Source organism: Cygnus atratus, chromosome 11 (assembly GCF_013377495.2).
Source record: "Cygnus atratus isolate AKBS03 ecotype Queensland, Australia chromosome 11, CAtr_DNAZoo_HiC_assembly, whole genome shotgun sequence".
NCBI classification, from domain to species: domain Eukaryota; kingdom Metazoa; phylum Chordata; class Aves; order Anseriformes; family Anatidae; genus Cygnus; species Cygnus atratus.
The window spans coordinates 7,413,576-7,430,937 of record NC_066372.1 but is presented as its reverse complement, the minus strand read 5'-3'; the positions used below and the strand labels follow the sequence as shown (position 1 = coordinate 7,430,937).

At 36.1% G+C, this 17,362-nt stretch overlaps 1 protein-coding gene across 4 annotated transcripts in view; it reads right to left on the bottom strand.

Moving 5' to 3' along the window:
* Positions 1-357: 357 nt before the first annotated feature.
* The window catches only part of RAB8B (RAB8B, member RAS oncogene family), a 28,744-nt gene continuing 11,739 nt past the window's right edge, over positions 358-17,362 (bottom strand). Inside the window, exons 2-10 of one of the 4 annotated variants that reach the window (XM_035554122.2) lie at positions 14,354-14,414; positions 13,093-13,153; positions 11,700-11,777; positions 10,542-10,631; positions 9,680-9,745; positions 7,517-7,567; positions 7,067-7,091; positions 4,543-4,615; positions 358-556 (exon numbers count right to left, since the gene is read on the bottom strand). In XM_035554122.2, coding sequence (XP_035410015.1) covers positions 4,566-4,615; positions 7,067-7,091; positions 7,517-7,567; positions 9,680-9,745; positions 10,542-10,631; positions 11,700-11,777; positions 13,093-13,153; positions 14,354-14,414 — 482 coding nt within the window. In that variant the 3' untranslated portion in view covers positions 358-556; positions 4,543-4,565. Of the gene's footprint in view, positions 7,092-7,516; positions 7,568-9,679; positions 9,746-10,541; positions 10,632-11,699; positions 11,778-13,092; positions 13,154-14,353; positions 14,415-17,362 lie in introns of all 4 variants that reach the window. The other 3 variants (XR_007708742.1, XM_050713079.1, XM_035554121.1) reach the window with 3 other exon arrangements.

Below are 17,362 nucleotides of genomic sequence, written 5' to 3'. Positions count from 1 at the left end.
GGCGGGCTCGTGCCGCGCGGGGGCCGCGCCCAGCGCTGAGGAGAAAGGGCGGGAAAGAGGCGGTGCTGCAGCCGCGCCTTGAGGCCTGCCGGGTGCCCGATGCCGGAGCCCGGCTACGCCCTGCCCAGCGGCGCGGCCGGCCCTCACGGTCGCCGTGCAGGCCCCTAGCGCGGCCAGGTCCTCGCCCCTGTGAGTGACAGAGCCCCGGAGCGGGTGGGGCCCGGTGCGACAGATTCGGAATGGAAATGCTTTCAAAGGGGAGCTGCGGTCCCTGTTTTGTACAGTTGTTTAGCCAGGGCCTGAGTTCAATTACACTTACCCATGCAAAACGACTTACAAACTATTTAAGACACACGCTTGACTCTTCCTTGTATTTTATTGGTTCAAAGCATAAATGTGGGTTTTACAAAGTCAGTGCATTGCAGGTGAAGAAGCTTAGAAGTAGTATGCAGTAGCATGAGACTTTAAACTCATGGATAAATGGTGCTTAGGCTTCTGGAGAAAGTGCCGTCCTTCATCTAGAATACATATCAGAACTAGTTAGTTGCTCTGGTGCCTGGAGGGGAAAGAAAAGGAGAAGTAACCCTAGAGATTTGAAAACAGTCTTTGAAATAAACATTCAACTTTTCCTTTTAAAAAAAAATGTATTAACATAACTACAAGTAAACCATACATAACTGGCTAAATACTGTTTTCTTTAGAGATGAGCTTCAAGATGAGCACATTGCCAGTGGTACATGAAATAGTGCTGAAAAATGTCTCCAATCATGAACGTAGCAGTTGAGAAAGGTGCCAGCATGGCAGTTCTAGAGTTTGACATTTTCTGTCACAAGGTAAGTACATTTACAGCAGTGTAATCTTTTCTATGCTGTTTCACAAAAGGTGTCTAATCAAGTCAGAAAAGTTGGTGGCCACAGTGGTACTTTCCCCAAAAAAATCAAAACCAATTTTGAAACAAGTTTATCTATCACTAACATCTTTTACTACCTCAGTCTCAGAGACCACTGCTGAACACACGGCCTTGGGATTCCAGTTATTGCTGTGTATTATGGACATTCCTTTGGAGCAGTGCCACAAGTTGTAACTGCAGAAAGTCATCTCAAGCAAGATGTTAAAGACTAAGTAAGAGTGAAATGCCGAACAATTACTGAATTTCTATATAATTTTTACAAAATTGAAGTCAATGCAACATATCCAATAGTAGTGTTTTTTGCACATGCCTTCCACAATTCATTAAACGTGTTAATTCCTCAGATGAGGGAGATGTTTATAACCTGCTTAAAATTTAAAACTATTTTTTCAGACTGAAGGAATAATATGCACCAAGCATTTGCTCAGAGGATATTTTAAAATCTCTTGTTCACACCAGAAGTTTAATGCTCATGTGCTCTGAAGATAGAGTAAAAAATAAGAATAAAAATGAAGAAACAATGAAATATCCTAGAACATTAAAAATTCTGTACATACTTCCATGACCTTTCTTTAAACCACTAGATGGCAAGAACATTATGCAACATAAAAGCTTTATGTATGCATCTCAATGATTATAAATAATTTCTTTAGAAAGAACTCTAATCTTACATTGTGTTGATGACCTTGATATAGCTCAAGAAATCTAAAGAGCCACTAGCCAACTAAGTTAGAAAAAAACAATTTACTAAATTATAAAAGCTGGATAGGTTCTACACGTATACCAACAAATTGCCCCTAGTCTGTAAGTGCACTAGAACTACTTTTATGGTAACTTCTAGTCTACAATCAAAAGAGATACAGGAACTGTAATAAATCACCAGTTTTATGCAGTGTAAGTATGCTTGCTATTTCCGTTTAACAAATGGAGAACGCAAATCTATTTAAAATGTTATTGATATGTAGATGCATGCCACTGATTTCTGTGAGAACCGAAGGACTCACAGAAGTAATTTTAGGACTGCTGAGTATCTAGAACCAGTTCAGATGAAGAGGATCTGCAAGACAGTGTTTGAACAGTTTGTCCTAAAGAAGCAAACTTGCCTACCAGAAGCAGTCTGATTAAAGAAAACGAACACTAAAATAAGAATAGGCATCTACAGCTTGCTCTTGCTGGAGGTAAATAGACATGATACATCCTTTCAGCTAAATGCAGTTTACTACAGGAACATGTAAAAAGCACAAATTTTAGAAGCTACTTGTCATCCATGGTGAAGTACTACTCCTATATATTCCTTGGAATGCCCAATTGGGCATCTCAACCATTAATCTGCTTTGGTATTGAGTAGACAAAACCATTCTTTCCTTAGCTTCTCTAAATTTTCATACCAATTGTGACTTCCTTCCAAACCACACTAATTTAAAAGTCAAGAACTATTGTGAATATAATAGCAAACGTATTTCTGTTAAATCCCTCTCTATATGGTTTTGAATGAAACTGGACAAACAATATTTAATGTATTAATGACATTTGCGCCTCAGGTTACTTAAAAGTAAGATCTTACCTTTTACAAAGAAAAAAAAAAAGGTTTAACAGCTTAAGTGACTACATAATTCTTAGTCAAACTGGAGACTGTTTCTCAAGGTATCTTTGTTGGTGCTGCTCAGGAGGTACTTGGGAAGTACCTTTACATGACACACTGGAAAAAATGGTTCCTTATGAAGCATACATAAGGTCATTGAAATAATGTACTTAGATTTAATTTCTATGAAAAGCCATTACTACAGTAATAAGGGACATTTCAGATACAGCTGAAGAACAGAAGTTTAGGTATAAGGAAAGCCATACAAAAGATACCTATGGTTTGACACTGAAGTTTAGCACAGCTTTACATTTGCAACTCAGCTGGACACCTTTCCACAACAGATATATTGAAAATAGAGTGGAAATGACAACCATCTAAAAACTATGTGGAATATTTCATACAAAATACTCCAAATACTTTTAATTATTTAACTTTTATTTGAGACACATTACTGTAAAAAAAAAAGTTCACATGGAATAATAAAACCACTGGAATTTGAAGTGTTTTTTTTTGGAGAGGGAAGGATTATTTTTTTTTTGTCTATACACATCAAAACACAATTAATGATTAGGCTTACAGGTTAATCACATGACAAGATCACTTTATCTGCAGGAGCTTTTCACATTACACCTTTGACCAAAGATAAAAATGTGCTTAAACACACACAGTAGAACAATTCTATTTCAAAATTAAGCATTTTCTCAAGGGCTATACTTTCTAGGCTGAATTTAGTAGCTACATTGCATTAAAATAACTGTAATTGAAGTTTTATTTGCAAAAATGTTTGTAAGGCCATAGGAATGCACTAAAACATTTATTTCGCCAGAAACAAGAAAAATCAATGGAAATCCTGCTTTTGTGGAAGAGAGAAATACAAATTTTATTTGTAAGAATGAGAATGGCATAAGCAGTTCAGTGAATGGAGAAAAAAAATCTGTTTATCACCTACAAACCAATCACTCCTTAAGTTTAATGTTGCAAAATTTCAGTTACATTAATATATAACCAAATAACAGATGTATTTCCACAAATAACATTTATGCATTTTATATATCATTCATGTACTTTCAAATCATTATCCATTCACAATATTTTAATGCAATATATATATTTATGACTCCTTTCACTTGTGAAAATGACTTAATTCAACTTCAGCAGACTAGAATGGGAAATGTACTTACAATGGAAAATACTTTCTGAAAAAAAAAACACCTGCAAGTCTGAAAAGTCAATTAGCATTTTTGAGACTGTCCCCCAAATAAAAAAGTCAGCTATGTTAGGTTTTATGAGTGGTTTAAGCTTTAACAATAATAGAACTTCCAGACAGTAATTCAAATATTCTATATACACTCAACAAAAACTTCTTGTGCATGTTTTGCTGAGCAGACTGAAAGCTAAAATTGCAAAACACTGACACTGGGTTTTCTTTTCTTTTTAAACCACTTTGAAAAATATTGGTCAAGATATAGTGCACAGGCATGGGGCAAAGAAATATTTAAAAAAAACTCAACAGCATAAACAGCAGTTTTGTTTATCAAAATCCATCAAAAACACCTGCCTTTCCTAAAAAGTTAATGGCAATTTCTGGATCAAAACAGAAATACATTTCCTGCTTAATGAATAATTCTATGACTTTCACTCTAATGAACATGAAAATACTAACTAGTTGACTGAGGTATAGTTGAGTCCTTCAAAATTTAGGTTATATAGACTTGAGCAAAGTAGCAACAGAGACTGCACAAAACAATCATACTGATATTAGAAAAGCCTGTAGTACCCAGCATCTGATGCCTAGGCAAAACATACCACTTATCATCACCCGCTTGTCTAAAGCAAAATATAGCTAAAAAAAATTCCCAGTAAAACATACAGCTGATTTGCACGCTAAGATACAGCACAGTTTTCTGTCTGACAAGGCAGACTGTACACAGAAATAGGTCTATACTGACCAAAAGTTAGCACACTGATAAAGTGCAGCCACTCAGCCATTTAATACTGCTGGAGAACAGGGGTGGGGGCAAAACAGAGAGAGAAATCTGCATTTTACCTTATCCATAAGACCACATGAAATTAGAATTCTTCAGTTTCAGCAGGGGACAACAAAATTGCACTAAATTCTTCTACAAATAGAAAAAGATGAACTTTACATGAACATTAAGCAAAGTGAAATATTTACTGCATCATTTTATCATGCATAAAGTGAGTTTCCTATGGTCTTACCTCACATTTATGTACAGTTTAGCACAGCTAAATGTAAGAAAATAGCAAGTTCCCCCCCCAACCCCAATACAGAACAGATACCCCAATTCGCTGCTGCTTCAAGAAGCACTTCATAGACTCTACTACTTACAGGCTCTTTCAAAGGGAAGTTCATGGAGACTAATATTGAACATACATTTAACCACACAGCGAAGACAGGAAAAACAACACAAAGCATTCTGTAAACGGTGCCAAACACAGAACATGTCAGTTTTGGTTTGCAGACAACCCCTGAGATAAAAATCAAAGTATTACGACACCAACTAAGTCAGAGGTAAATTACTGAAAATAAACAACATTCATAATTGGTGTCACAACACTTTCTGTATAGAAGCACTTTTTTTTTTAAACCATACAGAAAGCATAACTGCTTTAGCCTGTCCAAGAAAAACATCAAGGGTAGACAGCAGAGCAGTTAGGGTTGCTTTGTTTTTCCACTAAACCTTGTTGCCATGATGATTTTTTTCTTTATTTTTTATTTATTTATTTATTTTAAGTGCAGCAACAGAAGGTTGAGATTCACCATCTACTTACAGTAACTATTTCCATGAAACTACATGTGGGGACAGGTTGTTAACCACCCAAAACTTTATGGAACCAGCTACTAATATTAAATCTTTTCAAATCAAAAGTCTTCACATCTAACGCTATTGGCCTGTTCACTTTCAAAGTATTTCTAACGGACCCAAGATGACAAATTCAGCATCTGACACCACAAATGAAGCAGTTATCTGCAGTAACAACCAATTCACTGTTTGCAACTTGAGACAACATAGTGAAGCAAAAGCAAACACATCAGAGACATGACTTGGACAATGACAGAATCCACCTATCCCCTAATAACAAACATACTGGACACAAACTTGTAGTTAAAGCTTACAATGGTCCAAGTTTGGCACATGAACAGAACTAAAGCACCTGTTTTAATCACTCATTGAGGAAATTTTTCAGAAGACAATAAAAAAGTAGTAGAACAAAGACTAGGTTATACAATGCTCAGTTGAGTAGAAAAGGCAACCAAGTTTCAACTCTGCTTCTAACAGTCCAGGTCACTGTACCAGTTCTTGATGAAAAAAGTTTAACTGCTTGAGCAGACCAAAGAGGGCTTCATACATTCAGTATTAACTACATAACTAATATTACATTATAGCCCTAGTGTGACATTTTCCACAGTGCCAGAACTTGAAAAACTTTAGTAACTGCACAGGAAGCTAGCTTTTGGATACCTCTGTTGTCAAGGGCTAATGCTTACAGACATTAACGGACTATCCTTAGTATTACACTAGAAATCAAAGTCACCTTTAGAGCAGTCATTTCTGAGCAAATGAATCCACAAAGCAATTACTCAAAACTCATGCACTCAGGTTCCACAAGCCACTTAAGCGATAGTGATGAGGCCAATTTGTGATGATAACTTCAACTCCAGAGTGTACTTCCTCATCAAAAACAAAAGAGGTGCAGACAGTTTGAGCTATCAAAGGAAGTTAAGTGAGGAAAGACACTGTGTTTATTAAAATAACTGAAAGGTGCATATGTGAAATCAGACAGTGGCAATTTAGAACACAACTTTGCTAAGTCTGGTAAAGAAAGAAAAGCAACATACTACATTCAGAATACAAGCCATGGCTTCTGCATGAACAGATTTGTGCATCTAAGAGACAAAACCCATACAAATTATTAAATGCCAATTGTTAGAGTAATTCTCATCATTAAGAGTGTCAACATCCGTACTGCAGTCATGGCCGTAAATATACAGCAAAGAAAATAATGGAAATGAGACTTTCTGTCCCGTGGCTGTTCTGCTTTAAAATAATAAATTTGTTTAAAAAAATAAAGGAAAAACCTGCACAAATCTGTTAAGAATCTTACTTACAAGTCAAACTGTGCAAATACAAATGTAAGATTGTGCTGTAACAGGCAGTAAGAGGCTAATATGGATGTGCAAAGTTAAAAGAAACATAGCAGCTTTTGCAACAGGCAGTAAAACAGAAAGTAAAAAAGGAAAACAAGTTAACTCTTGCATTTGTGTCTCCACTTCATAGCTTCCATATCTGAGAAAGAGGAGCCTGACAGGTCAATAGGCTTAGTGAGCAAAATCCACTTGGTATTTTGTGTATCGCAGTCTACGTTCAATGGAGCTCTCAGCAGCAGCTTGGTGGTATTATTTCTGAGGCTTTGTGACCCTGTGCTTTCAAAGAAGCAGAAAAGGTTCTAAGTGTGCTGCAGTCTATCATTAGAAGTTCATCAAAGTAGCGTGCATCGAAAGAAGCTGCTCTTCTTAGATCGATTTTCTGTTATTTTTACTGGCCCACCTGCCCCTGATGAACTGTTGTCATTCTGAAAAAGAAAAAAAGTATCATAAAATGCAGGAAAAAAGAACTTCAGCTTTCCTAGTTTCCCTCCACACTTCCCCCCAACACACACACAAACAATAACCCGGAGCAGTGGTTTGTTACAGCCTGAGCTCAATTATCCAGACTCTGTTAATAACTTGATAAAACTGCCTATTTTTACAAGAAACATTTATCTAGCAATCCAAATCTCAATTATTAGCTCAGGGAGTGGCTACAGTTTGACATTTAATAAAGTAAGGATCATACTGTTACACTGACAAAGAACACGAGTTTCAGGCTGCTCAATAAAAAAACAATTTCACACAAATGCACAATCCCCAGGAACTTGTTGGTAGGACTTCAAACAAGCCAGTTATTTTAACTGTAATTTCAGGATATCTAATTTGTATGATAGTTGGAAATACAAACCATTTTTCTGTTGAGCTTTGTCATAATGTCCCGTGCAAGCGTGAAAAAAGCCTGGTGACAGAAATAAAAAAATAGGAATCAGTCACAAGACACATTAAAAGACAAGATATATTTGGAGTAGTCTGGCATACAAACAATAGAGTATTCGGTAGGCCACTTAGCACTTGGAGTTGCAAGGTACTGTGTTTAACACTGACTGCAATAAGCATGCTTTAAAAGAGAAAAAAATTTCCATCTTTCTCAACTTTGAAGCAAGTGAACAGACTTCTCCCATTGCCTACTTAATGGGCAAAAAACTATCTGCTGAATAGAAGGCTGCATACATTATTTTTTTTTGGCTAAACTGTACTGTACATCACAACTAGAAATCTACATAGAGTTTTGAGGCTGGCATGCCTGGGAATTCATATCGAAGTCAGCTTTCTTTCTGTCCTCCAAAAGCTTTACTCATGGGTTACCTATAGCCTTTTCTTTATGCTTCTAACATTCCTTAAGGAGGGAACATTAAAAAAAAAAAAAAGAAATCACTCTGGCAAACCTCAACATCTCAGACTTCAACATACAAAGGAGCAGGGAAACTTCTGTAGCAGGAAAATGCTGCAATTCTCCCAGAATCAGTAAAAAGGCAGATTTTAGGATTTTTTTTACGTGGAGATATCAACACCCCAAAGACAGTTCCATAATGGAGAAAATGTAAATGTTTACCCTCTCATTGTAAGTTCTGAATACAACCAAAGACACATGCTCATTTAATGCAAATGAGTAACAAAAAAGTAACTTATTTGATCACAACAGTATCACAATTTCATCATTCCCCACAAGATAAACATTTGGTGGAAATAAAAATAAATTGTTACTTGCTAAATGCCTATACCAGCTGCATTTACGTTTTCTTCACAATTCATGTAACAATTTCCAAAAATACTCAGGTAGCCAAGTCATTTGGAGTAGCCACAAATTAATTCAACTCAACTCCTACGGGAGTCAAAATGAAATTGCAGGGCATGCCATGAAACAGCAAGTCAGCCATCTGGAAGAACTAATGAAGAAGATATGTACTTCTATTAGGAGACTTGCTATCCACCGTTGGTATTATTTGCTAATGTTCACACTTCTACTGTCTGCTATACGAATCATAATGACACTGTGACCATCAGGTCAAGCACTATTTCTGATGCAGAACAATGCCACTAAGTCCATTCTAAAAAATATTGTATTGCAACCTTCCTGCAATTAGAAAAAAGGTTTTGCTGGCACAGTACTGATCGTGTTAGTATACAGTAACAATCTCTTTTGTTAATGTCAGCTGGACAATCTGAATTAAGTACATGGTTGGAGGACTTTTAAAACGTATTCCACCAATACAAACTGAAAGGCTTTTAGACCATTGGGAATGACTTTCAAAGTCATTCCTAATCTGAATCTTTCAAAGTCTGCCTAATCTGAATGAATACATCTTAATGTATCTTCTTCCTTTTCATATCATACCATTTATCTGTCCACTTTTTTCATAGTTAACATCCTCCCTCAACCCTCCCAGAGATGAGGATAATTGTTCATGGTAAAATAGGTTTGAGTTGAGCTACTTTTCCTTCCAATTCTATTTCCTTATACTCTCATAAATAGGAAGATGGTGTTTTTAGCACAGAATCTATTTGCAGGAAAACAGATTGTGTCTAAAGACCGAGTATTACTAGCTTTCTTCCTCCTCCAACATCAACTTATGACAGTCTATGCTGATGTTCCAGGTTTACATACAAATCTTCAGTCTCATCTGCACAGCATATTTAGTAGTAACCCAAAGGCTCCTTGACGCAGTAGCACATTATTCTGGAAGTAAAGAAACTTGAATCTGATTTCCTGCACAAAGCTTTGTTCTAAAATTACACCTATTCCCTGTCCAAAGGCACTTGCAATTGAAATCTAAAAGAACTGTTTGTTACAATAATAGCAGTGTTATCAGCCATTTAAAAACAATTCTGGGTATTACCAGAAAACAAGAAATGCTAGGTTTTAAAATACCTTTCTAAATAGAACAAGATTGGTGACCCAGGAGCACAGTTGTGATTTCAGGTCAGTAAGCCCAGTAGTTACAGACCATAACATGCCTCTACACTAACAGCTCATGAAACATACTTAAGCATATAAACAGCCATCTCTTACCTCTTCCACATTTATGCTGGATTTTGCACTTGTCTCCAAAAATTTGATTCCATAATCAATTGCTAACTGGAAGAGAGGTTAACATTTTTCAGTGATTCTGAAGCTCCTTTGCAAAAGGAATGTTTTACATAAGCTCATAATAGAACAGGTATTGTAGACTGCAGCAAGCTTTAAAAAACAGAGTTCATTTCTGCTTTTCTCTTACAAAAAGATTAAAGTTACTGGACAATTAGAGAAAATATTAAAACATTCCATATCCTAATGTAAATTCAAAACCTACAAAAATATTAATTTGTCACAAAGGCTTATTTAGAACCCAAAAGCCCATTGAGACAGAATCTTCATTGATATGGATATGTTGACCAGGTGACTACATGCAACCACGCCTTAAGCAGTGTTACTAGCAACTATACTATTTCAGCTGCATACGTGATGATGTTTATTGTATAGTAATCTTATTCATTTGCTCTGCAGAGCAACTAATTACATTAGCTTTAATAACAGTACCTATGAGAAGGGTATGACCATGGTGAATTGGGTACAATCTGATCAAACTACATACAAAGCTTTATATTGAGACTTACAATATTTTATGCTATGGCAAAGGTTGGCATTCATTACAGGTTCTTCCCCGCAAGAGAAGAATAATGTTAACATTATTAAACTGGTAACATTATTAACTGTTAAACAGTTAAGTGCTATTTAAAAAAAAAAAAGTCTGCATCTTACAATATATAAAAAAAATCTTAAATGGAGGTGTGAGGCTCATTCTCTCCCATATACCTAAAGAGAGCAAATACCCAGTAGCAGGAATCCTAAGAACAGTTCACTTCCAAGTAAATTAAGTCAACATAAAGCTTACCTTCTCTCCTTTTTCTTTTGAGACTTGTCTTTTTTCATTCATATCACATTTGTTACCCAGGATCATTCTTTCCACATCTGAAGAGGCATGCTGAAGAGGGGAAAAGGTAATCTTTTAGAAAAAAATAAATAATGATTTACAAGAAATTTTTGTATGTCGATCTCATCCACAAATGAGTATTTTCTTTTCCAAAAGTTATCTAATGTAAAGGCATTACTGAGAAAGGGACTGACTTTTGAAAGAGGCAATCTAATATTCAACTATTAAAATATGTTGGATAAAGATTCCCACATTCAATTTGCCTATCATCACAAATCAACTACAGTGCCGCAAACTCTGCACAAGTTTGCACACATACACAGGCCTTTGGATATTCTGGAAGTGTCTATGCACCACTTTGAAATAAAGTGTGTACCATTACATCTGGGGTATTTGGTTAAAGTATCATTACACAACATATTTGCATTTTTAAAATAGATTATGAATAAATAACTAAGTAGTAATCACAAAGAGAACTTCAACAAGAACACCTTTCTAGCCCAGTCTCTATTGGGTCAAATTGGTTGCTTAGCCAATACTCTTGCTTAGCTAAAGAATAATACTAAAAAAAATCCTATGGAATTTAGATTGGGATGGGGGGACATACACAGGAAAAAACAACAACAAAAAAGAAATGAGAAAACAGTAAGATTCTGTTACCTAACTACAGCTTCACTAAAATTAGGGCTTCTCCTCTAACTTCATAATGACCTCATGACCCCTCCCCTACTCGACAGCATGTCCTGTTAAATAATTTACAATAGGGCTAGCAGGAAGGAAGCTTACCCAAGACCAAATGAAGAGGACAAAAATCTTTAATTCGACAAACACACAACACAATAGCAACTGAAAATACACATATCTGTCATCACCTTAGTGCAAAGCTGACACCTTAAAATCTAGCTCCTTCCCATTCCTTAGACAAACCCAAAAGCAAGAAAGAACAATAAAAGCCCTAGGAAGAGCAGTTTTGAAAAATTTTATGCAATTCCTTTCACTGTATAGTCTAACTTGGCCATGTATGTTGGCTGCTATTGTGAAAGTAAATTATTTGATTATTATTTTTCCCAGGGAATTCATAAGATGGAACGAGTAAGAAGTACTTTCCAAAGTACCTACCTCCTCAATGTTTCTTATCCAGTTTTTTATGTTGTCAAAAGACTTTTCATTTGTTATGTCATACACCAGCATAATTCCCTAAATAAAGAAAATCTTGTTAGATGAGGTAGCAATGTTAGTTGACTTTGACGTATGCTGTTAGTTTGATTATACTTGAAAAAAATTTGACACAGAACTTACACACCTACAAGCAATAACCATTTCTTAAAGCTTTATGCATTTGCTGAAGATTCACCCAAAATGTTACTATTTAACACCTCTTCGCACTGCTAGATAGATTAAACACACTAATAGAAAGCTTTAAATTACTAGCCTATAATCAGGAAGAGTTCACAAACTCTACTACAACAGCAAGCAGGACTTCAATGCTCACATAGAGTTTAGAAGCAGCAGCCCCAAGCAGTCAAAGGATAACAAAACCTGTGAGATTCAACCTGCTGGGGCCAGTGTTACCTTTTCTGAAAGAATCTACCAAGTGCTCTCGCTGAAGCTATAGCTCTTTCAGAGAACAGTAATGTATGTGAACTAGCATGGGCTTTCAACAAGCAACATACCATATGGGACCACACAATAGCTAAGGACAGATTGCCAGGTGCACCTTCATTTCTTATTGTCTGTCCAATCATTCCTCAAAAGACAAAGTAGTCCTTGGCCATGAATGCTCTACCAGAGCTGCAGCCACTACTGTTTTTCCCACCTACATTCCTTACTAGTGGGTTTATCTGGACACACAGCCAGCCTATGAATGGATCTGTTCATAAAAGGTGATGAGAATACATAGTAGCAGCAGAGCTAGTCAACTGCAAGTTTAAATTAAGTGTCTCCACCTGAAGCATCTCAAATCATGGTATTAAGAGTGCTTACATGTAGATGTACCACAAAGAGTTCAGGCTCCGAGTGAGGTATTTGACTTCAAGTCATTATTAATGAAGGAAAAAGTAACATTAGCTTTTGTAGGTGATCGCATTTCTAATCCAGATTTTGCATTCTCTACCAGCTGAAGGTAATGAAGAGCAGAAGGAAAAGCAGCTCAGTGAAATACATTCTTGGTATTAAATTTTTTTTATTTATTTTTTTTTACCTATTTTTCAAACACTTCAAATGTATAAAGGGTTGATTGTATTTAAAAATTATCTGTATTAAACCATGACTACTTAGCTTCTTACTACACTCTGCAGAAATTGTAATCACATTAAAAAAGGCTTCAAGTTTCACCACAAAAAAACATGACTAGATAAAGTACCAGCAGGTTTAAAAAAAATAACACTTTATTCCCCATGGTCCAAGCAACAATTATCCAATTCTCCAGCTGAAGACTTACATGATGTAATCTAAAGAGCAGTGAACCAGTTACACTAGTTGCACATAAGGTTTTTCAAACGAGAGCACTCACCATGGCTCCTCTGTAGTAAGCTGTTGTGATTGTGCGGAATCTCTCCTGGCCTGCTGTATCCCTAAAATTCAGTGAAAACAAACATTTCATTGAGGTGGTCTTTACACTTTTGGGTACTTGGAAAAGTCTTTTTAAAACAGAACAACAATGTATTGATACTAACTCATTAAATACAATTTAGAAGCTATTTGCACAAGTTTCTTCAGGCCTCACTTCGGCATCCTTACTTCCAAGCTATCATACTTCTATCAGTGATTATAGTAGCACCATAAATATGGCATAAAAGCATTTACATTTTCATTCAGGTGTTACACAGCCTTTCCTAGAATTAACAAAGGCAGTTCTGATGCATCCGAGTCCTGCATTTAATAAAATTTAAAACATGCAGTAGTAAAATATTTTGGGTTAATGCATTTTCACATACTGTTATCTATTAAAACCAGCCACTATAACTTAGTGTGCCTTTTTTTTTAATATCCTAGATAAGTTCAAAGCAGTATCTGTCTGCAAGTGAACAACAGGACCAACATGTTTGGATACTAGTCAGACCTAGGGGATGTTAGATGCCAAAGGGCTGGGGAAAAAAAAAAAAAAAAGCCACCTTTTTGACTTACATCACCAATACAAAATTCATACCAACCACTTCTGGCACTTCACTTCCTCAGTCACAAGAACTTTGGCTTGCATGCAACTATCACAGTTATCTTTGCCAGAACTTCAGGTATCAGCAAGAGCCCTACATTCACCAGTAGCATTTTAAGAGTCTGGCATGTGTAGCAATGCTACTCCAAGTACCCGTCTACTGCTGTCAGTAGTCTCAGCCTCTGCTAAGCCACCATGCAAGGAATGGGAGCTTTATCATTCACCTGTGCCTTTGTGAGTTCAACTAGGTATTAAAGTATCGAAGAATTCAGATTATATTTTATTAGGTCTCATTTTCTGGTTTACAATTATGTAATTAATACTTCTCTTCTATGTGGAATAACTAAAACTGCATTTAAGAGGACAGCTTTTGATAAAATGGGAAGTTGCTATAACACTAGCATGTGAACAGGCTATTTCCTGTGCTAATGAAACACAGCCACTCAAAGAACAAGCTAGAAGAAATCACAAGACTTAAAAGGCAACGAATAAAAGGTATGAAACTTCTGGTACAACCATGCTCAAAAGTTACCAAGTATTCTTGTTCAAAGTATTCAATACTAGTAAATACAAAGCATTCAATACTCACTGAAAACTTAAATTACTTTGGAGTACTTACCATATTTGTAGCTTGATTTTCTTTCCATCTAATTCTATTGTTCTGATCTTAAAGTCAATTCCTGCCAGAGAAAAAGATACTCTGAATTTTGCAATAAACGAAAAGGAAGCATTCAATTTCCTCTGGACAATTTGGTAAGTGCAAATGTAGGAAAAAGAATTATTTCTGAAATGGTCGTTTCTTCCACACAGTAGGAAATGTGAGGTATACGTCTTTGGCAATATCCAAAGTATCAAGGATAAATTATTCTGCATAATGAAAATGTACCGAACTCAGAATCACTGATAAAATTGGTCAGGATTATGTGAATCTCAAAACTTTTCCATTTTCCTCCAACGAGGTCATTAGTTTGAAATTGTATTTTTCTCAACTTTTGACTAGTCCCTACAATTAAATTAGAATCCCTCGGACATCTGCTAGCTCTGAGAAAAAATAACATACTATGGCTCTTTAGTTGCTTTTCTTGCAACACTTTATGTAAGCCAGCCAGACATCACAGTCAAGTGTGAAGGATCACAGGAAATAAAAGCTATACAGATAGTTACTGAAGATGACCAAAGCAAGCATATCAAGGATACCAGTGTAGGAGTAACTCAGATTTTCTAGACAGCTTCAGAAATGATCAAGAAAGCATTTCTCTCCTTTGCCCCCTTACTCTTCCACATGGTACCCATCAGTTCTGTGATTGATTCGGAAGGCAGATTTTAAATGGTGGGGAGCAGGGAGAAGGAATTAATTCAGAAGAGCTTAGTATCTCTTAAGGCTTAGAGGGATCATCAAATGAATTTATGAACCAAAGACAAGATTTCCAAACAGACTAGCATTTTAACTACACTATTTTAACTTTTGCATATCTAAACCTTTACTGTAATACAACTCAAACTGAGATCGTTCAAATTCCGCTGTCTGACTGATTCTTGAATCCTAGGGCAGTCTCCTCCCCCAGTTAATCTGATCTGAAGCTAATGGCCCATTTTTCTTTCACTGGATCTCAAACAACTACTTGATATTTAGAGAATCTGTAGAAGATGCTTTTTTTTTTTCCCCTTTCTCCTTTCTCCTCTTTTCTGAGGTGTAATTTAAGTGACAATTATCAAGAGTATCTTAACTGGGAGAATGCTCTTTCTAGCTTCAAGAATTTATCCACAGCTTAAACAGGAAGCACTGGAAATAAGCTACAAGATTTTTATTTTAATTTACTATAATAGCATTTGAACATGAAAAAGACATTCATTAACTACTTGACTTTCGTTCTTCTTGCGTGTGATATTAATATTTTAATATCCTGAAAACACTAAGTTTCAGCTGCTTAATATTGATGTGCTACGGATACACAGTTTGGCCCATTAGTTAGAATACACATTATCAGCAGAAAAAGAACATCAGCACTTTTAAAACCATATGAAATTAATTGCATTGATTTAAAATGCTAAGACTATTGCTACAATCATAATTTCCAAAGATTCACTAGTGGTTGTACAGGCAGAAAGATCTTTTCATTAACCTGCATTCTTCCAAAAAATAACATAAGAATGACGCCTATTCACAAAAAAAGAAACCTTACAGTATGTAACAGAAGTTTGGAAAGAGCTTCCATTCTATGTTTAATAGAATTTTGTGTCTTGCTGTAAAGATTTTTCTAACTAGGTGCAACACCTGCTGAAATCACACTTAATTGTATTTATGTCTGAAAATGAATGACCTTGACTTTCGTTTTGGCCTTAATGGTGATAAAAGCACAAATACAAGTGTTGTTTTTTGTTGTTGTTGTTTTGTTTTTCTGTAAAGAGTATCGTATCATGGACAGCAAGTTAAATCAGTTTAAAAGGGCTCATTTATGTCTGGGCCTGAAGTCTTAGCACTGAGTGTAACAACAGTCGGGAAAACTAGGTTCAGAGACTATCATGCTTTGAAGATAATTCTGCACGTACTGTAAACTATTGAAACTCAGACACATCAGCGTAAAGAGTAAGAGACTCCTACAGGGATGGTTTTCTGAGAAAGTGAGCTTACACTGCAGTTAGGTATCTGTGTGCACCAGTCCATGCCTTGCACTGAGTGGTTTCTTGTGGTTAGTCATTTCCCTTACAGCACCAACAAGATTTATACAACCACTCCTTTGATCACTTCTAAAATTCAGGATATGCCCAAAAAATAGCTTCTCAGAACTTAAGACTTCTAGTAGGAACGTCACCAAAATTCTTCCTGAATAAAGATGAATTTCAAAGCTAGAAGAAAAACAAAGCAGAAAGCCATAAATATCTGTCACAATACAAAGAAGTTTAACAAATGCAACTGCAACTTTTTAAGAGGCTAAAATGAACTAGAAACCGAAGTTTCTTTTGTTCTTTCCCTTCAGTAACAGGAAGTGGTGAGCTGCACACATTCATAGAGCAAGCCTAGTGACATGTGCTACCACTTCCTGCTAAGGACACTTGCATGGCCGAGTATGAACAACGTTTTGGTTACAGAGTTAGATTTAAGTTATGCCACATAAAACATTTGAATTGCATTTCAAAAGTAATTATTGACAGAGGAGAATTTCCTTTATCAAACGATTCTTACTTTGCACATAATCACACAGTGGGATACAAAAGCTTGAAATGATACTTGGGTCTAATAAATAATAATTCATTTGATTGCAAAAGATCACAGAACTCCCAGTTTTAAAATGCAATACCCAATGGTCTTCTATCCAAAAGCATGAAAAAGCCCAGAAGCATTTGGATGTTCATCTGAAATTATGTTTCATAAGTTTCTACAAAATACAGACCTAGACTCATTCTTTGGATGCAAAGGCAAACAGGAAAATTCCCTTTAATGCCCAAAGTAGAGCTGCCACACAGAACAGCCTAATACCAGTATTTCCACCTCGCAAGTCCATAGATATTAGACATGCACAGAAGAACATCTATTGCAGGAATCACAAGCTTCCAGTTGGCATGGATGTCTGAGTTGAGAGCTGAATCATGTTTTAGTTTGGACTATAATTGCTTGCATTTCCATTTT